General features: G+C 37.2%; 1 protein-coding gene across 1 annotated transcript in view; it reads left to right on the top strand.

Annotated features, from left to right (window-relative positions):
* The window catches only part of GABBR2 (gamma-aminobutyric acid type B receptor subunit 2), a 351,494-nt gene extending 328,299 nt beyond the window's left edge, over window positions 1-23,195 (top strand). Inside the window, exons 14-19 of the mRNA XM_026701028.2 lie at window positions 9,138-9,248; window positions 12,084-12,308; window positions 13,047-13,229; window positions 17,793-17,922; window positions 18,837-18,954; window positions 19,906-23,195. Of these exons, the coding sequence (XP_026556813.1) occupies window positions 9,138-9,248; window positions 12,084-12,308; window positions 13,047-13,229; window positions 17,793-17,922; window positions 18,837-18,954; window positions 19,906-20,071 (933 nt within the window). The 3' untranslated portion in view covers window positions 20,072-23,195. The remainder of the gene's footprint in view (window positions 1-9,137; window positions 9,249-12,083; window positions 12,309-13,046; window positions 13,230-17,792; window positions 17,923-18,836; window positions 18,955-19,905) is intronic.
* The last annotated feature ends 222 nt before the right edge of the window (window positions 23,196-23,417 follow it).

The following is a 23,417-nucleotide window of genomic DNA, read 5'->3' as shown; positions in this document are numbered from 1 at the left end:
AGGTTTAATCAAACTAATACTAGAAAAGCATTTTAAAACTTTGTTAAAATCTTATTCTAATTTGTTCTATAACACTAATTATTTTTGCTGGAAGTGATGCATAAGAGACTATCAGTATAATGAAATATGGTCATTTTTAGAGAAGTTAAACGTATGTAGAAACACAAGCAGCCTTATTACATAAACAAATATTAACAGAATTTCATATTGCAAAAACAAAAATATGGAAACATTGCATGATCACAGTTCTAAAACAATTTGAAGCATAATTAGCACCTATTTAGTATTGGCATTATCTCAGTAGTCCTTTGCAGCCCACTCTTGGAAAATCTTATCAGCAATAGCAATATCAGTGCTAATTAAGAATATTCCAAAGAGGTACATTAGCCAATGATGCTGTGTAAGTGGCTTTTGTCATCTCATTTTTTGGGGAGGGGGGGAATAATGAAAGTTTCAAAGAAATGGTTGTGGATCAAAGACATGGCAAAATGCTTGAAAAGGGTAAAGAACCAAACATTTGGGTTCTTTGCCCAAGGTGAAAATGAGTCACACTCAAGTAGTCAGAAAGTGCAAAAGTGTTGAAATCACATGTGATTCAGGCAAACAGCATTCCCTAAATAGCAAACATGGATATATGAGGCAGCTGAGTTGTCTACAGAAGAAGTCCCTTTAGCTGGGATGACTACAGGAAGGGTCAAAGATTTAGGATGATGATTTTGACCATATGCTTGAAACAATCCCTTTGATATGTATGTGGAAGGGGCAAAGCCATCACAACTGCCTTTTTTTTAATACCCCTGAAGAAAGGCAAGGAGAAGCTGGACAGAGGGAAAGTTGTAGCTGCTCTAAGAAAGAAAGGAATAAGAGTCAAAGGGGAAACAAAACTGGTTGGAATTTAGGCAAAGGGAAGAGGTTTAGCATTATTAAGAAAGTAATACCTTTTGAACACAACCATATCTGCTTATTCTTTTGTTGTTAAGAGCTTCTCCTGTCTTTCTCAACCAATATGAGATCAATCAATTGACAAATAATGGCTATGGGGAAAGTCTTTCTTTTCCTATTATGTAAATGTAAATGAGGGAATATTTATTCTGCTCTATCATTGCCTTAATAATTTTGAGATTGGGGACCTAAAAGCAGGATAATATCAAATATAAGACTACAAACATGAGGTTTCTTTCCAATGGTGTAAATTCCAAGGGCAGGAGCTAAATTTTGTCCCATTTTTGCAAGCTGAGTAATGGAGATGTTTATGCCTCTACAGAGGCTGGAAAACAGGCTCCCTGATTCATGTGCAGTTGCAGTAAAACAAAATTAATTGGAGTAAAAATAAAAGTTTTTTTTCCTCAGCCATTCCCCAGTGGAGCATAAACAGTCCTAATTATTTATGCCTGATAGTTGCTGTAGTCAGAAAGAAAACCTATGGATTGAAAACATTCACATTAAACTTGTCTCCCAGACTAACAATTTCCTTTTTTACTGTTTGTTAAAAGCAACTCAAATACATCTGTCTTTTTTCTTATTTAAGGGGCCAAAAAGCTGGTAATAGTTTAGCAATAGTCTCTTTTATATGTCAGTTATTAGTAGTCAATACATGTGAAAATCTGTTTGGTAGAACTGTGCTAAATGGAACCTGATATGACATCTGCTGTGGAAAAAAGCTGGTTTATGTAAGGAAAATGCTGAACAGAATGTTCATTGATCTAAATGGAACAATGTATAGCAATCTTCTATAAATTTATTCAGACCTTAATTCTTGACCTATTCAAATCAAGAAAAATTACTTTTAGGTACATTTGTATAGATTATGCATTTACTTTATTTTTAAGATTTTTTGAAGTTGCAAGTTGAACAATATACCTTTTAAAAATCAAAGTCCCAACTAGCGCATTTTTATTCATTTATTTGATTTTTTTTTCTATCCCACTTTTATTATTGTTTATTAATAACTCAAGGCAGTGAACATATCTAATATTTCCTCATACTATTTTCCTTACAACGGCCCTGTGAGATGAGTTGGGGTGAGAGAGAGTGACTAGCCCAAAGTCATCCAGCTGGTTTTTCATGCCCTAGGTAAGACTAGAATTCACAGTCTCCTGGTTCCTAGGCCAGAATCTTAAGCACTAGACAAAACTGGCTGTCACTTAGTGTGTCCCCAATTAAAAATCATGAAAATATAGTGCTTTAAAAACAAATCAGAAACCATTACAACAAACAACATGAAAGATAATATTACCATTAATCAGGCCTGTGCAAATTCTACTCCAAATATCCAGTGCTCGCATAAAGGATTTTTTGATCTCTGTAATAAAGAAGCTCTGCACTTTGTGACTATTTTCTTCTTTGAAGAAGATAAACTGAGACTTGATGGTGAGCGTGCATAATATTAATAAACATCTAATCAGGGCTACCCATCAGAATAGGAATGGAATAGCTGGAATGGGAGACCTTAATTGCTTTTTTAAATTGAAAAGATTTAACCAAATGAAGTTTGATTTTTTTAAAAAAATCTTCAAATCCTCTGGGAACATTTTAGAACCCTGGGGGTTGGAAAGAGAAAAACAGAATTATATTTCAAGACTGTGAATCAGATCAACTCAGAACATTAAAGACTAGGTAGCTATTTGTCATCACCCTTCAAGGAGTTAGAACAAATTACAAATCAATTTGTAAACACCTAGAGAGAAGTGTATCCATTCTTTAATAACATAGCTAATATAGTAGACTGAAAGACAAAGTCTCTGTAATGTGTCTTGATTTCATGAGACATCTGATGGAGTCTGGAAGATTAGTCTGGAAGAGAGAATCAATGATGGAAGGGGGGAGGGGGGGCTGTTAAAATTGTTAAAAAGTCAAATCCCACTTTTTTCTCATAAATGATTCACAGTAAGGTTAGCAAGAGGATATTTCTAGGTATTATGCCAACAGCACTTATTTACTTGAAATGCCCATTTATACATTGGCAGATAATGCAAGTTTAAGTTAATCATTTGCATTTCCGTCATGTTGACTTCTTCAGTAACAACCCCATGTTGACCTTATTGTAGTGTCATAATTTAGACCCAGCCTGATATCTATACATAGTATTAAGAGATTTTTAAGAAAAGGTAAGACAGATTGTATATCTATAATTATGATCTTCCAATGATACTCTATGCACTTGAACAACTGATGTAAATTGGAGGTAGGGTAAAGGTTACTCTCCATGCCCCTTCTCCATGGGCTGAGATCTTTGTCATAATCACAGTTGTTAGCTTGTCTTTTCCTGTGGGGCTTAATTGCAAGTCTGTCTGAAAGGAGAATACAGGACAAGCAAAGATGAGCCCTTTCTCCATGCGCTCACCTACTTGTGATCAGGATTCAACAACCCAAAAGAAAAGGAAAGAAAATAATAATTTGGGTTTGGGGCAAGTCAGCAATGGATCTTTGCTGAAGTGTGAGATGTGTAATCTCAAGTCCTCTCCTTGTCAGAGTGGAGTTACAAGAGAACCAGTCTACTTGCTATCTCTTCATCCTGCTGTGGTCATCTGCTATGCTTTTGGCAGACCTGTCCTCAATCTACCATTTCAATCTACCATTTCAACATGACAGAAATGGAAATGATGGGTATATTCTTTTGAGAAATGTTCTTGGATCATGGTGATAGAATAAATGTCCACTGGCAATTCTAAGAGAATTGTTCCATCTCTAAATCTCCATAAATTGCTACTAAATGCAAGGAAACATCTTGTTTCGGAAATAGAAAATGTTTGGATATTGTTGATCTAAACAGATTAATTCAAAACATTATTTCTGAAACACTTTCCAAAATAGTTAGAGATGACAATCCACCTTCATGAAAAATGGGGTTACAGTGTATATTTTTTGACAGCTTCAGTGATGTGAGATAAACTAGGTCAGGTAAGCTGAAAATGTTATCAGGTTATTTTAAAAATAATAAGTTAAATTTGTTGAAGCATTTGCAAATTTCCACATGTTGGTGAGCCAAAATGTCACCACCACCAATGTTGAATATACCTTGATATAAAAAGAATTCATTGTTTTCTATCAAGTATTACACAGGATCGTTTCAGATAAGTGAATATTACTGGATGGATTAGAAGCAGATGAGGTTGAATATCAACGTCTAAAAATAATTCCTACAAGTGAGGATTTCAGAGTTCTAAACAACATGGATTTCATCTAGCAATCTGACTACTGGAAAGTATTAAATGATTAAAGACTGTAGTTGAGCATGAGAAATTTTAAAACACAAAGACTGTGGTTTGGCAGCTTAATTTGGAAAAAAAATCAACTGTGGAGGAATTCTGTAATGCTGCCCAATGCAGTGGTGGTATGCTACTGGTTTGGGCCCGGTTCTACAGAGCCAGTAGCAATGATGAGCAGCGGAGACCAAACCGGTTCTCTCTGCCACATTGCTGTTGGGCCCACCCACCCGCCTGGTCTCCCATACTCACCTCTGAATTTGAAGTGCAGCTTTGCGCTGCACACCAGAGTGCTGCGCGGCAGCTGCTGAAGCAACTGGGAGAGTGCAGGCTTGCAGGAGGTAAGTTGAAATGCCTCTGCGCCTGCACAAAGTGCGTGTTTGGCTCACACCTGCATGCAAAGTGTGTGCACGGGGGCAAAGCGTGCCCACCAAGCCACGCCCACTGAACTGGTGGTAAAAGTTTTTGAATCCCACCACTGGCCCAATGTCTCTGAAATTGGCCCACAGTTAACATGTATGTTCATAGAGACAGAGAGAAAAAATTAATTACTAAAAATATATATTGTTAAATACTTCCTCTTGATTTCTTTATAACCAATGCATAATATTATTTTACATTATCAGAGATATCAACAAGGGTCCAGCTTTTCCTATGGATATGTGAGAAATCACAGGAAATCTTGGATTTGTCCATCCTGGGGTTGAATGATTTTCTACTGTCCTCCATCCATGCTTTCAATGGCACTATAGTATTAAAAAAATTAAGAACGTGACATTTCTACCTTTAAAGACACATAGATATAGGGTCAGTCAAGGGGACAACTATAACCTTACCTTCCCATTCTGGGGTTGTTGTTGTTTTTTGTTGTTGTTGTTGTTGTTCCTTACACATATAAGTATATCCTATATCAGCACCCTTCCTGCATTTTTTCTTGGCTTTTGCAAAGGTTCCATTTTCTAACTTAATTTTCCCCTGCATAACTTGAAAAAGACCATAATAAAATTGTCAGTGCTTTTTCAATGGGAGATGGTATTCACCCAATTTGTTTCAGGGGTTTATTTTGGTTGTTGATTTTTGTTAAAGTTTGTTCGTTTTTTGTGCAGAGTGTTAAAACTTTGAGATGCACAATCCCCCAAAATAAAGGAAAGTCTGAAGCAATCATGTTCTTGAGTGTGGATGGATATTCCTGTATTCCATTAACCTAAAGCAGGTGGCCCACTGTGCTGTCTTTGTTCATGCTTGCAGTTAATGTTTGGATGGGAGAAAAGATGAGGATTGTAAGCTAAACTGGAAAGCTGAAAAGTATCCTGTAAAAAAAGCAATGACAGATCATTTACAATACATAACACAGCCAAGAAACCTTCATAGTTACTTGATGATGTGCTTGTCTCAGCATACTTGTAGAAAAATAGGAATTTTAATAGTCTAATGTAAATCCATTCTTATGCTGTGCTGCTGAAAACAAATCATCTTCAAGGTGCTGGTTACAACCTATAAAGCCCTGTACAGCATAGGGCCTGTTTACTTTACAGATCACTCACCGTCCACAGCATCAGCTTGACCAGTTCAATACAACAGAGATGATGAATTTCAGGTTCTTTCAACCAAGTAGTTCCACCTTTCAGGAACCCAGAAGCATTTCTTCTCTGTCAAGGTGCCTACTCTATGGAAAGAAGGTCCTTTAAGAGCTGGGTAGCTCCTACACTGATGGCATTCTGGAGAACCTCAAAGACTGACTGTTCTCTCAGGCAGTGGGCTAGAACAGAGGTGTCAAACTTGATTTCATTGAGGGCCGCATCAGGATTGTGTTTGACCTTGTGGGGGCAGGGTGTGTGTGGCTAGAGTGAGTGTGGCCAGACCAACATCACTAATGTTGGAGGTGCCTGTAGTGGCCTTCCAAGCTCCATTTTCTCTGGCAGAGGCACTGCGGACCATTCCTTTGCTATTTCTAGGGTGGCTCCATGGGGCAGATCTAAGCACTCTGCATGCCGGATCCAGGCCCCAGGCCTTGAGTTTGACACCCCTGGGCTAGAAGGATTTGAATATTTACTTGTGAGCAAATAATATGTTGGTTTTGTTGACCACTTCTGCCATCTTGCTTTTTGTATACTGGTAGTACTCAACCTACAACCATAATGGAACTTGCCCCTTACAGTCACATGCAGTGATGGTCATTAAGGAAGGACACTTGCTCTCCCTGATGCAAAACAGAACACTGATCTCCCTGATCTAAAACAGAACACAGGATACTGCAGGGGTAGAAGAGACCCTGGGAGACCTAGTATATCCCAGGCCTGCCTGCTATAGGCTTCCCAAGTCCTCCATTTCCCCCTGAGACACCCTATGTTCTGGTTCCCACTCCTTGGGATCTCCACAGTTTTCTCCCTCCCCCACTGGGTCCTGCAGGCCTTTCCTTCCCACTAGGTCTCTGGAGGTCTGTTTTTCCCCACTGGAGCCTTTCTCCCCAACACTGAATCTCCACAAGGCTTACACCTCCTCCATACCCTCATCACTGATCATGCACTTAACTTTTGAAGATCTCTTGAGCTCTGGACCACAATGAGAGCAGGCCATTCTTTCTCTCAGCATCCCTGGGCTGCCATGCCAGGAATGCTGAGGGATGGAGTAGCCTACCTTCTTCCTCAACATGAGGTTCGTAGCTTGGAAATCTTCAAAAGGTAACTGTGTGATGAGTGACAGAGGAGGGCAGGAAGCCCAAGCCCTGCAGGGACTCAGTGTGTGAGGGGAAGCAGGTGTCATGCCCTGTCGGAATTTGACTCAGAGGAGGAAGCCGAACAGCTGACAGGGAGTAGGAGTGTGCCTCCGTTGGCTGTGGAAGAAACTGGGGAAGGGCAAAGTCTGACTAGGCAGAACAGGGGAGAGGGAATTCAGAGGAAGACCCAGGCCCGCCACCCCCTTCTTCATCCTAGGGCATGCAGGGAGAAATGGAGAAGAGAGCAACATGGGTTGCATGGCTTACGGGAGGGGAAGGGCCCTGACTCCCTTCATTAGCTGCAGCTGGGAACACAGTGTACAAAAAAGGGAAGCTGCGCACAGCAAACTGTTGGGAACAAACGTGAATTTATCTTATATCACCGTGGCTTACCTGTGTTCCTGGCATCTTCCCAATTGTGTGAGGTTTGCCATGCTTTCAAGTCTGAAATTCCTTCTCCTGCTTTGTCAAATTAATTACTTCAGTTTGGTTTGTTTGGATTTTAAGTTACAGTTTGTGTGTACCTTGTTTTGGACTGAATTTTCGCCAGTTAAAGGCTGTTCCTGGGAGAGTTTTTCTCCAGCTAAAGGTAACCTGGACATTGGAGACAAAGTCGAAGATAATAAAGGGGCTGTGTGGGCTTTGTGCCATGCCCCAGGTCATCACAGCAGGTCCAAGCTTTGTGGGGAAGGATGGTAGAGGGAGATAGGTGGAGGGACCCCTGCAGCAACTCTGCAGTTGGTCATAAGGAAAATGATTGTAAGGGTTCTGCAATGACCATAACCTTGAAATGGGGTCATAAGTACTTGGGGGGAGGGGTGTCTGTTGTAAATTCAACTGATCGTAGGCTGAGGTCTATTTATTTTCATGCTGTGAGCCATCCAAAGTCACTTGGAGTTGCATAGCATTCATATTGAATAAATAAATAAATCTTTGCTTTTATGGACAGAAATAATGTTACTTTTTTTAAAAAAAAAAGCTACAGCCAAGTATAATTTATTGAAATAAAGTTATACTTCAAAAAAAAACTACAGCCTAGTTTAATTCCCATTTATTTAGATTGATCTGTTCTAAGTGTGACCTTATCTAAATCAATCCATAGCCTTTTAGCTGGATATTAATGGAAATGCACATACAAGCACAATGTAGAAAAGTATTAATGATGTGCAACATGCAAGCTGCTAATGATTTTTAATACAAAATACGCTATTTGTCCATTAAAATTGACCAGATACACATTTAAGATCAAGACAAGGATTTATTTTATTCCACTTCCTCTGTAAGTACATAGAATATTGTTGCTTATAAATAAAAATCAAAAGGCAAAATGATATGGTAAAAGTAATTGGATGTTATTAAGCTATTTTGTTTATTTTTATATCCGATGTGTACTTCATTAATTTAATATTATAGTAATGTGCAATATTTTTCTTACAGTGCAAGGCACCTGGCTCTTATCCTATTTGATTAAATAACATCTCTATCCTTCTTACAATGCCCTCTCCAGTTTCTTTAATCTATATAGTATGAAATCTTTGCATAGGAATACAATTATATCCCAGAGATATGTGTCTCATTTGTATCTTGGAGGTAAATAAAAACATCCACGTTCTTGGTCCCCAGCCATCAACTCCAGGTCTCTGCTTTCCAGACTATTCTTTCATTTCTATTTTTTTTTCTTTAGCACTTTAGATGCAGAAGTTTTCATCATTTCTTTTGTAGGTGATTTTGGCTGAAAGATGTCATGTATTTTTGTGGATAAACTGTCTGCTTTTGTAACATTAAATGAATGAACCCTAACAACGACCCATGACTAAGCAAACAGATTGAGGGAAATAAAAGTCACACTGTATAGGAGTTAGATGGTTCCTACCCACCCACTCCAACAATCAGACTACAATCGCTTAGGTGAACCATTTTCTCTCTCTCTCTACCCTCCCACCCACATGTATATGAAAAAAGAAAATGATTTCCAGTAGAAGAGAATATGTGTAGTTCATATATGTAGAATTGCAGTAAAAATGCCCCAAAATGATCTGACAGGTGTACATTTTGAATATTGTAGTGAAACAATTTAATAACCTTCTTCCACCTTAATTCCATTTCTTGCAGGCTTTTGCTCTTCAGACTAGCCACAGTCATCATCTTCCTCACCTATAAATCTAAAGAAATAAATATCAACAGCCTTTCTTTTGTTCTGTTGTATCCCCTTGTAGCCTGACCCTGCCGGAAGAGATATTTCAATTCTTCCTATTTTGGAGCATTGTGAAAACACTCACATGACTATCTGGCTTGGCATCGTTTATGCCTATAAAGGCCTACTCATGGTAAGTTGAATGGTAAGTGCAGCTCAGAGCCTAGGGTGGTGGTATAATGTTTAGTATCTTGGCTCGGGAATTCAGGAAACTTTAATTCACAGTTTTGAAAATGGGGGTCACTTTATATTAGTCATTGTTGCTCTGCCTAACTTTCCTTCTAAGATGGCTTCTGGATAAAAAGGATGATAGGAGGAAATTGCATATTTCACCTGAAAACCTTAAGAAATTTTATATATATATATATATATATATATATATATATATATATATATATATATATATATATATATAATATATATATATATATATATATATATATATATTTGAGGTTCTCACGGGTATTAGTATGTGGATCTTTGGTTGTTGGGTTTCTCCGCGTAAGATTTGAGTATCTAGGCAATGTTTGATGAAGTCTCATTCATCATCTTCAGGCTTCTGTCTTCAGCTCTGTGCTTCTCTGAGTGAAGCACAGAGCTGAAGACAGAAGCCTGAAGATGATGAATGAGACTTCATCGAAACGCGCCTAGATACTCGAATCTTACGCGGGAGAAACCCGAACAACCAAAGATCCATATATATATATAGATAGATAGGTAGATAGATAGATAGATAGATAGATAGATAGATAGATAGATAGATAGATAGATATATCATGTTTGGGTATTTTCCCATGTCATTATAGTTGTGCTTTTAAAGTTGTAGCAACGTTTCAGCAGAATCTCATCTGCCGAGAGAAGCCTGATGATGGCAGATGAGATTCTGCCAAACGTTGCTACAACTTTAAAAGCACAACTATAATGACATGGGAAAATACCCGAGCAAAGCTGAATACCATACATGTAAGTACCCGTGAAAACTTAAGAAAATATATATATATATATATATATATATATTATTAGTAAATAAAATATATTTATTATTGATATATTACCATGCTCTTTAAAACACTGACTTCCTCTCATTTATCCAAAGCCCCAGTCAAGTAGATGCAGAGACAAATGGGCTTGTTTGATGCCAGTTTAATGAAGCCTGAGGTCTGGCATAAATGAGTACATAGCAGTTGCAAAGTCAGTGCTGGGAGCTACTGCCTACCAGCGCTGTATACAGGCATAACCACACCCATGGCCCAGCCTCACCCACACAGCCAGCATCTGGTGTCAGTTGGTTTGGTATAGAATTAGGATGCTGGCCTAGTTCTAGTCCTGCGTTAGGCATGAAAGCTAGCTGGTGATCTTAGGCCAGTCATTCTCATTCAACCCGACTCAAAGAGTTCTTGTTGGAAGAGGAAGAGGAAGGGGTATTATGTATATTTGCTAACTTAAATTATAAAAATAATAAAGGCGGGATTTTAAAAAACTAATAAATAAAATATAAACATCCATTTAAGCTTATCATAAAACCAGAAATCAAAATAACTTATTTATTTTATTTATTTATTTTTATCTTATCTTAACTTATCTTAACTTATATTAATTTAACTTATTTTATATTATTTTATTTTATATTATTTTATAATGATTTTATTTTATATTATATTTAACTTAACTTATCTTGTGATTAACTTATCTTGTGATTAACTTATCTTGCGATTAACTTATCTTGTGATTAACAGTGAGATTAATTTCTCAAGTGTTCTGGCCCTCCCAAAACAAATTTTTCCAATTTTTTTATTCTAATATATTTTTCTTCTGCCTAACAGAGAGAGAGAGAATTTGGGGACAAGTTAAAAGGTGGAGAATGTGGTTTGAACAAATGAAAGCTGTGTATTACAAGCTTGACTACTAAGATTATGATGACCTGAGTCAGAGCTTTTACATCTAGTAATCTCATTGATCAGTGTAATCATGGGTTTCTGCCCTTTAAATACAATAAGTGAAAGCAAATAGTATTGATTATCTTGTGTCTGACCGTTCAAAGTACCTTCACTGCACCTTGAAACATGCGACTTGATAAAAATATCAGTAATTCTAGCTTAATACAATTGTACCCAGTATTGGAAATACCTTTAATGGCTCTTTAGCAATGAACCTGGTTTTATAACTTAATGTTTCAATTGCAGAAATATAAATAATATGTTCATCTCATGTGCTGTTCGTTAGATTTCTGTCCTGCCTTTCCTTCAGGAGCTTTGGGTGTACACCTAATACTCTCTCCTCCATTTTTTTTCCTTACCACAAAGGAATGTTGAGCTAGAACAAAATAACTGGGTCACCTATTTGTGAATTTGATGGTTGTGGGTAAGCTTCAACCTGGGAGTCCCAATTCCTAATCTAACACTTCAACAACTCTTTCTAGCTAATGATCAGCAGCGATAAGGCAGCTGCTACTGTATATTAAGCTCCTTTATGTTTCTTGTTTAGGCTGCGCTTAGTGCCCTCTGGTAAGTAATATGGTTATAGGAATGTATAAGTAGACATTATTATAGCAGTAACTCCACCCATCCCCCTCCCTGATCTGAAATTAAATACAATAAAGTGTTATCAAATCAGTGTTAAACTCTTTAAAATTCTACTCATTTTAAAGGAAGAGTTAGTTATCAGATTCATCAATGGAAATTAAATATATTTGCATTTGTCAAACTAAGCACCTAAAAATTTAGTGCAGGAATTACATTGTCTAATGCACAAGAATAGAAACAGTAAAACTTCCTTCTGATCCAGATTTAATATTGTATTTAAAGAGCTACATTCTATGTCTATAATGTGTGTTATCCTTTCTGTTTTACTTGTTTGTTGGGGAGGGCAGTTTCTTCCTCCCAATTTCAATATATGAATGCAATTTTGTTTTCAAAAATGAAAAACTTTTATTATAGTATGCCTTCCTTTTTTTTTTTTCTGGTTTCAGCTATTTGGCTGTTTTTTAGCTTGGGAGACTCGAAATGTGAGCATTCCTGCTCTGAACGACAGTAAATACATCGGCATGAGTGTTTATAATGTGGGCATCATGTGCATCATTGGAGCTGCGGTTTCCTTTCTTACACGAGACCAGCCCAATGTACAGTTCTGCATTGTGGCACTAGTCATTATATTTTGTAGCACCATTACCCTCTGCTTAGTCTTTGTACCTAAGGTAAGTAATCTGATTTGTAATGAATGGTTTTATTTGCACATGATTGTGTACAGCAATTAGGTGGCTGTCTCCACTATGAAGTTGCTTTGGAATAAGGATGAACTATGCAAAAGGGAAGACTTGGCTCAACTTCTCCTATAAGGTGAGAGCCAATTGCATGTTATGGTTACCACATCGCACGGTGTTTCCTGTCTCAAGTTGTATATATAAAAAGGCTGGAAATCATCATCATAATCAAGATTGCCCATAGTAGGTTGAACGTTATTTCACAATTATCTGTAATTCTAGACATAGGAAGGAGAGACCTGTATTAATCTGTGATGATAAAAATTAAGAATCTAGTAGAACCTTTTTTCAATTAAACACATTTTATTGAAAAACACAAGTTTTTCTGAGCTCCATCTCACTTCATCAGATGCATAGAGTACATACATAGAATGGATGTGCTGAGGTGGTAAGGAATCATTGCAAGACTGAGGCTACTTGCATGGATTTCTAGAAGCTCAGTGGTGCAATAATTTTTGCAAGCTGGGAATGGGATTATATGTAGCTAAATAATTTTAAGTCATGTGTATGTGGAAAATGAGCTGGTTGCTGCTGCAAACTATAAACTTGATAACTAAATTATCTGTGTGCTCAATAACGTTTATTTTTACAGTCTATTAAGGGATGGAGGGGCAAAGATAGTTGTCAATGATTTTCCTTAAGGATTATCTCATTGCTCTTAACATTTTTCAGTTAATTACTCTGAAAACAAATCCAGATGCTGCGACTCGGAACAGAGGCCTTCAGTTCACCCAAAATCAGAAGAAAGATGATTCAAAAACATCAACATCTGTCACCAGTGTCAACCAAGCCAGCACATCTCGATTAGAAGGGCTACAGTCAGAGAACCACCAGCTTAGAATGAAAATAACAGAGGTATTCCCTGTTTTTATTGTGTCCTATTGACTTTGCATGCAAGCTCATTTTGTACAGCCAGGAAGCCATTCACATTTGGAATCAAAACAAATTAAATATAAAGAGCCACATTTTAAACTGGCCATGTTTTCCTTGTATGTAACCCCCAGCCTCCATACCGGGCATTAGCCTCATAAATGGAGAGAATTTGTTCATTTTTTTAGAATAATTGTCTTCTAATTTCTATTTCCTAATATTGCTGTTGCCCTATCAAATGTAGAATGTATTTTTAGCTATGAACTGATAGTACTTTCAGGCAGGATTTTTTAAAATCATTATTATTAGAACAGAACAGTCATCCATTATTTTGCTGATACTATTTATTGCTAGTATTACTTGTAATTGATTTTCTACACATCAAGAAGTAAAACATTTTAAAAATAAAGCCATGTTATTGAACACTAACTCATTTTTAGTACAATAAAGGCAGATTTCATAACCCACCGTGCCCATTTTCTAGCATCCTAATCCATATGTACTCTAGTGGGACTACTTTAATTATTCTTTTTAAAAGGTGTTTAATGTAATGTGCAATGACAAAATCCAACATATTGCTAAAATGACTGTGGCCATGCTTAAATGAAATTATTAGTGGAATTGCTGAAAATTCTGATTTATCATTCATCTCTCACCAGCAGCAAAGGCAAACCTAGTCAGAAGATAATGAGAAAACAAACATTTCCAGTTATCTGTACCTGTCCAGTACAGTACAACAGGGAGGGTGCACTTTGGGCCCCATCAATTAAAGAATGTAATCTTGCAGGACCCAGGAAACACGCCTATTTCTGTTGCAATTCCTACCCTCTGGAATGATTCCCCTTCCTCCTGAGATTTCAGGAAACTGTTGAAGACCTGGAAAAAAGGAAGGGGAAACTTGCTTCAAATCCAGTTTTTAGGGCTGAAAGAGTAGAGTAATGACAGCCCAAGCAGATCCTCTACCGAAGATATATTTTCCTGCCTTTTATGTGCCTGCTATCACAAGACACATCCACCCACCCAGCAATACCAAATTCTGAAGAATTCCTGATAGCAAGGATTTGGATCTAATTCCTAGTCCAGAAAACTGCATGGATATGTGGTTGCATTTCTCAAAGTGAAGTATTGGAGTGAGTAGTCTTGTTCTAAGTCTTCAGAGCAAAGTTTGGGGTAGGACCTTGATCTTTTTTCTTCCCAGTCTGCTTCTTGAATGAGCTGCCTCCCTACTCTTGCTGGTCCTGAGCAGATGTGTTTTGTATTTATATAATAAAAATACTTGATTATATAATGCAAATACTTAATCACGGTACTTATGACACATTGTAACATCTGGAGATAATTAACTTCCCCAAGTATCAGATAAGAGCATAGAGAAGATATTGGCTTTCCCAATCAACCAAGTTTACGAAAGAACAGAAATAGAGATTACCTGATGCAGAGGTCAGGTTCCCTAGCACTTTGTCTATGACTGTTATCCATTTTGCAGCCAACTGGTGGTGTGGTAGTAAATTTAGGTATATCACTGGAGAGTTGAGTATACAGAGAAAGATAAATCCCTCAGCCATTTTAACTCAGTGCAAAAATACCATGAGGGAGAAAGAGAAAAAAAAATAGATGATAGATTATGTACCATCAAGTTGACATCTAATGCTAACTAGCCAACTCAGAATACAATACTACCCCTTTCTCCTATAACAAAGTGGGGAAAGGTGAGGAAATGGTATACAATTTCCTCAAAAGTATTAAAAGGGGCTTCCTAATTTAAATCCAGCAGAAAAAAAATCCCAACTGCACCACAATGAGTTTACACATGTGTCTCAATGATTCTTACACTAACCAATGTTATGACTCCAATCTCCATAATTGAATGAGATTTTATTGATAACTTTCTCCTCTTCCCCAGTTGATACTACATCTTGGCTAGAATACTGGAACACTGCCATTTTAAATAACTGGTAATAATGGAATGGAAAGGAGAAGAAATTTACATTCTCTTCCCAAATCTATCTCACCAAACTCAAGTGGAACATAATGTTCCAAAATTTAGCTGGATTGCAATGAAGTTTAATTGCACTGATGATAATGACTGGACTATTTATTATATGGAGTTTGCTACTGACCATCTGCTAGGTCTGTGGCTTCATGTAGGAGCATCCTTAGGAAAAATATGAATACTTGAATTTGCTTTGGCTTTCATTTTAGATTTAAAATGTATTCGTTTTAATCTGACTTACCATTTATGTGTTTTTAAACATATGCACACACACACACACACAAATATATACTATATAAAACACACATACAAAGCTCTAATGAGACAGTATGGAAGTCATGTAAAACCTGGTAAATATGAGCATGATATATTATAATATTCATACCTGTCTAATGTGACAGCCAAAGTAAAGGAAGATGCTATATAGGTTATTCTAAGGGTAATATTTTTAAAAGCATATATAGGAAGCCATGGAGATTGCCTTGGATAACAACTCCAGAAATCATTATGTCAACAACAAGTAGATTTGCAAAATTTTGTCGCTAAAAGGGTATAATTCTAATTTTCCCTGGAGTAAGTTTTCTGCTCCGGTCAGTCTATCTTGTAGGGCTTATAGCAATAGTACTTAGACTGATATACCACTTCACAGTGCTTTACAGCCCTTTCTAAGCGGTTTACAGAGTCAGCATATTGCCCCCAACAATCTGGGTCCTCATTCTACCCACCTCGGAAGGATGGAAGGCTGAATCAACCTTGAGCCTGATGGGATTTGAACTGCCAAATTGCAGGCAGCTGGCTGCAGCAGGAGTAGCTTGCAGTACTGCACTCTAACCACTGCACCACAGAGGCTCCTTAGTGACTTCACTAGGGACAAAGTCTCTTGATAAATATTCCTCCACTCATGACAGAAATCACAGTTCATAATCATAAGCCATTATCTGTGACTGTCTCCACCTTTTGGAAATGTCTACCGAGAGAAGCTAGAATAGCTTCATCTCTGCTTCCTTCACCAGGCAAACATGGGTGTTTAATAGTTTAGTACCTGCTAACTTTCTGCTGAAGTGCATTAGATTTTAATTTGATGGGCTATTGCCTACTTTTATTGTTTTAATTTAGAGAACTTTAATGTTTTAATTTTAACTCTGTTGATTTATCTATGGGTTACTGTGAGCTACCTTGAACATTATTTTTAGTGGAAATGTGGAGAGTGATGAAATTCAGTCATGCCAGAAGATTCAAATCTTAAAGTGATTTTGCATGAGAGGTTTAAATGCACTTGAGGTTCTTTTGCATTGCTTAAATTAATATGATGGTTCTTGTTATTTATTAATTCATTTGTAACAGAGAGCTGAGGACAAGCATTTGAAGCTTGAACATCTCAGCTAATTTAGGTTTTATAATCACATTACAAAGTTAATTGAAGCAAGTTCACTCTTGATTATTAATTGAAGCAACTTCACTCTTCAGGTATAAAAACATTATAAGGCTTAAGGCTGTGAATCAGCTGGGTGACTTGAGAAGTTGTAGAAAAGATCTAGTCAGCTATCTTTAATGATCAAAGATTTATCTGAGAATGTTTTCCAAGGAACAAAATGCTGCATTTATCCTTATAAATTTTACTCTATATTTTCTGCATTAAACAATCTACAGTACTTGGGGAAACAGATGGAATGTCAAGATGGAGAGTGCAAAGTTCTCCTTTTCATTTGATTTCACATTTAAATAAAATGATTTCCTTAACTACCCATTTGATAACAGCCACCATCTAGCTACCAAGAAAGAATGTTTCCCAGATTTTTATAATGCCATTATATACCTTGGGGACTGTTTAGATTCTTTGCGCTGCTTGGGAGGATGAGAAGAATTAGAGGAACAAAGTTTCCCAAAGTTGCCTATAGCAGCTGTCAAAATTGATAAACCCATCTATAACAACTTAACAAGGTCTAGTTTTAACATGTAATATGGAATGACACATGAGAAATTAAATTAAAACAAGTAGTCCTTACCTTGACATTTCATCTTACATTACCATTTCTATTGTGTTATCTGTTATTCATCAAACGGAGAACTGGTTTGATATATGTAAGCAACTTAGTACTTATGGTTAAATGCATGATCAGATAACAAGATATTCATTTACGGGACAAAACCGTTGTTTCTTTTTTAAAATGTTGGGTACATTCTATCATAAGCACAGGAAATTCAGCAATGACACAGCACTGAAAGGGGAAGGAGATTTTATATAGGCAGAGGCAGAGGCACACACACACACACACACACATATATATATATATATTATACACACACACACACACACACACACACACACACACACACACATAGACACTAGCAATCAGTAAAGGATTTTTTATGATCTATAGTCTCCACAGATGAATAATAGTACTGTAGTTTAAGTTCTTTATATGTGTATCTGTATGCATAGTTTAAATAAAAATATAACACTAACCTAGTATCCATAAAAAGTAGGATGAAAAAAAGGAGAATGACGGATAACAAATGTTTTCATATTTTTATAACATGCTTTTCTTTAACAGTTGGACAAAGCTCTAGAAGAAGTCACAATGCAGCTTCAGGACACACCTGAAAAAACAACATATATTAAACAGAACCACTATCAGGAGCTCAATGATATTCTCAGTATACGCAATTTTACAGAAAGCAAAGGTATGGAATATATAAGGCCCAATAAAGATTTGGTTATATGAAAGACATTGGTTCCTTATGTGGTAAAACAGAACAAGAGCCAGCACTATGCTATGATGACAGTACGTTTCATAAATGTCAGTGAAATTTTGTAGGCAACCACATTAATAGAGTTTTCCCCAGCAATCTACAAAAGCAATAGTACAGAGAATTTTTTTTTATCTTGATCTCTTTCCCATTCTTGGAACTTAATCCACATTGATCTGCACAACTCAGTTCTAATCATCTGTTTTATTAGTCACCATTCTAAGATTCTCATACATTGCTCTCTAACCCAGATCCTGATCTAATATGAGGAAGAGAAAGGAATGAGACCGTGCACCTCATTTCTCTCCTATAGAACACAAAGAAATGAATTTATGAATTAAAATAAGGAGATCTTTAATAAACCTAACTTGAATACTGGTGCAATGAGGTTCAGTGTTTCCATTTATGGATATTCTCAATCATCCAGGTCATGGTTGTCCCAAAGATGCTTTTCCTTGAAAACGTTTAGCTTCTCATGCAAGAAGTTTCTTCAGTTCAACTGAGTTTATTTATAATTCTGATTTTAAACTACTGATTTTGTCTGTGTGTGTGTGTGTGTGTGTGTGTGTGTGTGTCTTTTGTAAATGCTACTTTTGGGAAACAAATTTCTTCTTTCTTATCTAATTTGTTTATAATTTGTTTCAATCTGAATAAGAAATATTTTATAATTACCACAAAATTATAGTTGTCCAGTTAGACATAGATTTTAGATCAAATGAATAATTTTGAGAAATAATATTCTAGTTTGTAAAATAATTACATTGTTTTGCAAATAATGTACTGTATAGAAAAATGCACCATAATACTCCTTAAATAAATGTCTGAAAAAAATTTTTCTTTTGGTCCAGATGGTGAAAAAACAGTGTTGAAAAATCATCTTGATCAAAATCCACAAGCACAATGGAATACTACAGAGTCGTCCAGAACAAGCAAAGATTTTATAGAAGATATCAACTCCCCAGAACAGTAAGTAAAGTAATTCTTTCTTACTAGATGTTCACAAGAATTAAAAGTATCTTAATTTTAAATCTGCATATCGATTATACAAAACACGTTCCTTAAAAAAAAAAAATTGCGACAAACTAGTAATTGTCTGATAATTTGGGAAAATTTTAACTTTTGAATACATAGAGATGGCCCCCTAAAAGTCTGAAATGCTTATAGTCATATTTTCAGCATCAACTGGGGACTGGAGTATCTTGCTAATAAATCACTCTACTCACAATTGGTATGGTGAGTTCCAGCAGTTCCAGTCCTGATAAGCAAAAATGGTATTTCCCGAATAAAGTCAGCGCTGAGAGCATCTGCCTCTCAGTGCCTTTTATGCTGTGCTCTAGTTCCTCCCAGCTAACAACCTGACATCCGCTGCTGCATTATCTACTCCCGCGGCTCCTCCCCTACCTATTTGTCACCGCCTAATTTTTATTTACATTCCTTTCTCTCCCCATGCTATCTATCCTTTCTGTATCCTTACCTACCTCCCATTCCCCGGCCCCCGCCAATCTATCTGAATCAGGATCATAAACCCCCACCAAATGATATTGCCAAAGCCCCACATCGTGGTTTACATCAACGTGCAGTCCGGAAAATATGTATAGAGTATCATGCTGTATTATACCAGCCCTTCCCTGGTATTAATCTTGCCCTGGGTAAATACCGACTATATTCCATAAAGGAATAAAAATACAAAGCAGGGGGTGAAATCTACAGAATAATTTAGTAAGAAAGGAAAGAACAGAGCTTAGGAGGATGTTCTGCTCAGGTCCTGGGCTTGGCAAACCAGCTACAAAATCGTTTGAGATTCTAGTATGGTTCCCAGTGGATGCATCCTAAAGTGAGAGGCCCTTTGCTAGCAGCCCTTGACAGTACTGAATACCTGGCTAAATGTCCTTATCTTTCTGTGTTCTTTCTTCACAGCATACAGCGGCGGCTCTCCTTACAGCTGCCCATTCTTCATCATGCTTATTTGCCATCCATTGGAGGAGTTGATGCCAGCTGTGCCAGTCCATGTGTCAGCCCCAGTGCCAGTCCAAGGCACAGACATGTGCCACCATCTTTTCGCGTGATGGTCTCTGGCCTGTAGGAGGACATCAGAGCTCCCTGAACTGCTTTTGGTACTCAATGGCTGGACTGAACGTCTTGTGTCGAACTCTTGCCTTCTACATATCCTTACTCTTACCACAGAGAAACTAGTGCTATAAGGCCATTATCAAGGGAAGACTAGCTCCACTGCTGGGAAATAGCACGTGAAGCAGAGAGGTTAGGCAGAGGTTGATCTGTAGCCTTATTTGTGGACATTTTTATTTCTTTGCAAAGACAGTCACCAAAACCATGTTTCTTCCCAAATTTCTATAGGAGGCAAGGTGGCTAAGAAACCTAAACTTGACCAAAAAAAAAAAAAAAAATACAACAGACCCCACTGCAGCATCACTAAACTTTATACTGCTACTGAAAATGTGAAACATCAGACGAAGAAAAGGAAAATCTCATCAAAAGAGTGCTGAAGTAACGGAGATATATACCATATCAGGGATTGCATTCAGCTTCTGGAGACCATAGTTAGTTGGGCTGACCTTAATTCCTGGAACTAAACTCAGTGAGAAAACAGGAGACTTCAGAATAGTTCCAGCGTCACTGAGATTTGCACACAGTCCAGATCATTCAACTAAAGATACGCTTGGAGCAGAAAATGCTTTGGGGAGGGAAACAAATCCAAGGCCAAGATTTTAGAGTGGCTACCGCAGGCATCCCAGATTTGAGGAGTGATATTCTCTCTGTTAAGACATTGTGCTCTGCTGAATCCTGGGGTGACTTTCTGCAAATAGCAAAAAGCTAGGTCTGACAGTGCTTAATAAGGTTGAAGATTGCTACTGAAATCTTCATATCATAAGGTGGATTTTTCTCCCTGAGTTTGCTTGATTTAAACCACAGCATAATTAATAGTACAGGTAATTGAGCAGAGGAACAAGAGGAATAGGGTCCTTAGGCACCACACTTTGCTGTTGCAGTTGAATTCTGCAGAAACAGAGCTCATACAGACTCCACCTTTGCTTCTCATCTGGGTGTGTGAGTGGTGGTTGAGAATAAGATAGGCTGAACCAAGTTTGCCAGGTTTGGCTAAAACATACCCCTTGGGATTTGAATTTTAAAAAAGACAAAATCACAAATATGGTGTACAGTAATTTGAAGCAAAATGGTTTTTCTCTCTTGTAAATTCCACCTAAGAGAATAGATTTGATCTATTTCCTTCCTGGGAGCAACTGAACCTGCTATTAATTAAAAAGCAACATGAGAGAACTCAAATGAAATGGGCTTCCATAAACTTACTGTTAAGATTGATCCACACATGTGCTGCTTGAATCCTAGTGGTTGTAGGGACAGCTTGCTAGGATTAAGATTACTGGGCATGCATAATCCAAAGAGAGGCACCTGGGTCCTTTACAACTCAATGGCATAGGGAACTTCAGGAGATGCATTTCTTTCCTGGCCAAACATCTGAGAAATGCCACATTGGATAAACTTCCAATTGCTATGTAGTTCTGGGCCACAATACCTTCACTGCTGCAGGTTGTGCATTCAGTACGAGAGGGGCTTAAGATTGCCCTTGTCTTACTGCATCCTAGGATGATTGAGTGAAAGCTTAAGTCTATGCTTTTTCATGCCTCTAGGTTTGTTGATTTTGTTTTTAACTAGCGGAGCTGCTTGTGACATATTGTATAGTTCTACCAGTTGAAATATGTGTATTGTTTGGGAAGGCATCAATCACACAGTCTGTCAGGATGCTGAGCAAGCTTAAATCCCAATGCATGCTGTGTTAAAGATGTGCCTAACCGTGTGAAAGGCACAAAAGCACATTCCAGAGCCTGATTGTTGCAGAAGACAGGCAAAATACCTTTCCCCACTAAAAAACTAACAAACCTGTTCTTCCTTCATCCCAGTAACTTATTGATTCAGACTATCTTATATTGCTGTTAAAATAGCAAAAAAATAAAATAAAATCTGGCACTGGACCTAAACAATTAGCCAGACAAGAAAAACAAACAAACTAAACCTGTCAGATCACTTTTGTTTTCCTTAAATACAATTTTCACACTATAATGGATACCAGTTTGCCAAACTGCAGTGTTCAACATTGAAGCTGGCCACCTTTTGATTAATTATAGCTTGTAAAAGAAGAAGTAGTGAAAAAGAAGTAGTTTTATTTCTATTGAACTTTCTGTCCTCGCACAGAAATGAACCCGTTCCACAAAAATGTCCCCATAATAGCATTTAGTACCTGCACAAGAAAGAGATATGCCAACCCAGTCATTGCCAATGTCCGCTGATCCTACCTGCCTGATTATATTTCCCATGAATTTTACTCCCTTGAAGGTATCACAGAAATGCTCCCTGAACACACATCATGGAGAGGTCAGGAGGGGATCTGGAAGGGTTAGAACCACAGTGAGTAAATTTACCACAAAGGAAGTAGAACACATTACTCCGTTTGAGCACTAACCACTGAAGGTGTTGTCTGGTGTGGGTGTGCACATGCATGCACGCACTTGTGCGTGTGCATGTATGTATGTTAACAGTATTCTCTTAATGTATGAATAAATTTCATCAGGACTTTATTTAATACAAATAAATATTACTTTTCAAAAAAGGACAATAATACTGTATATAATGTATACACAAACATTTCTGTAGAAGATATTATTCCAACATAGCAGGAAACAAAACAAAAAAAATCAAAAGTATTGGACTCTTGGCGGTGAGTGTGTGTGTCTGTAACTCTTTGTGACTACTGACTGTGTGCTGTTTCTTAGGTTTAAATCATGCAGTACATTCTTTGTCTAAAATGCAACTGTAGTTTCTCCCACAAGTTTTCTTTTCTTTTCTAATTTCCTGCAGAAAATAAGACCCATAAAATGACTATAGCTATTCAATGTTTCTGGGTTTGTTTTTTTTTAAATATCCTGCAGCAAAAATGTCCTGTAAAAAATTATGATGAGGCTATGCCCCAATGGCATTTTCCAACAACGACAGTGCACAAATGCTTCAACCCAGACCGGACCAGTAAGAATTATTTTTTAAGAAGCAACAGAGAGGAAGAGTGAGAGAACTTGGAGAATTTCTTGTATACCCCTTATTCTGCATGAAAATAAATTTTTAATAAATTGTTGCAAAAAAAAATCTGTTTTATTAATAAAATAGAGAAAACATAATTACTACTTGGTGATTTCTTGGCTGAATTTTAATATACAGCTTTATGTTATTTTATTTTAATGTACGCAATGTACCAGACAAGAAACTGGATTTGACTGGATTTATGCCAGATGTTATGGAACTTATATCACTTTCTGCTTGTTTATCTTCCTATAGCTGAACTTCTAGGGTGATAAATTCAACATATAAGAAATGAACACAGGAACAAACAGAAGAAATAT

This window comes from Pseudonaja textilis, chromosome 3, assembly GCF_049901715.1.
Source record: "Pseudonaja textilis isolate UNSWEBS1 chromosome 3, rPseTex1.2, whole genome shotgun sequence".
Taxonomy (NCBI): domain Eukaryota; kingdom Metazoa; phylum Chordata; class Lepidosauria; order Squamata; family Elapidae; genus Pseudonaja; species Pseudonaja textilis.
The sequence above is the reverse complement of the archived record's forward strand: the minus strand, read 5'-3'. Positions and strand labels throughout refer to the sequence as shown.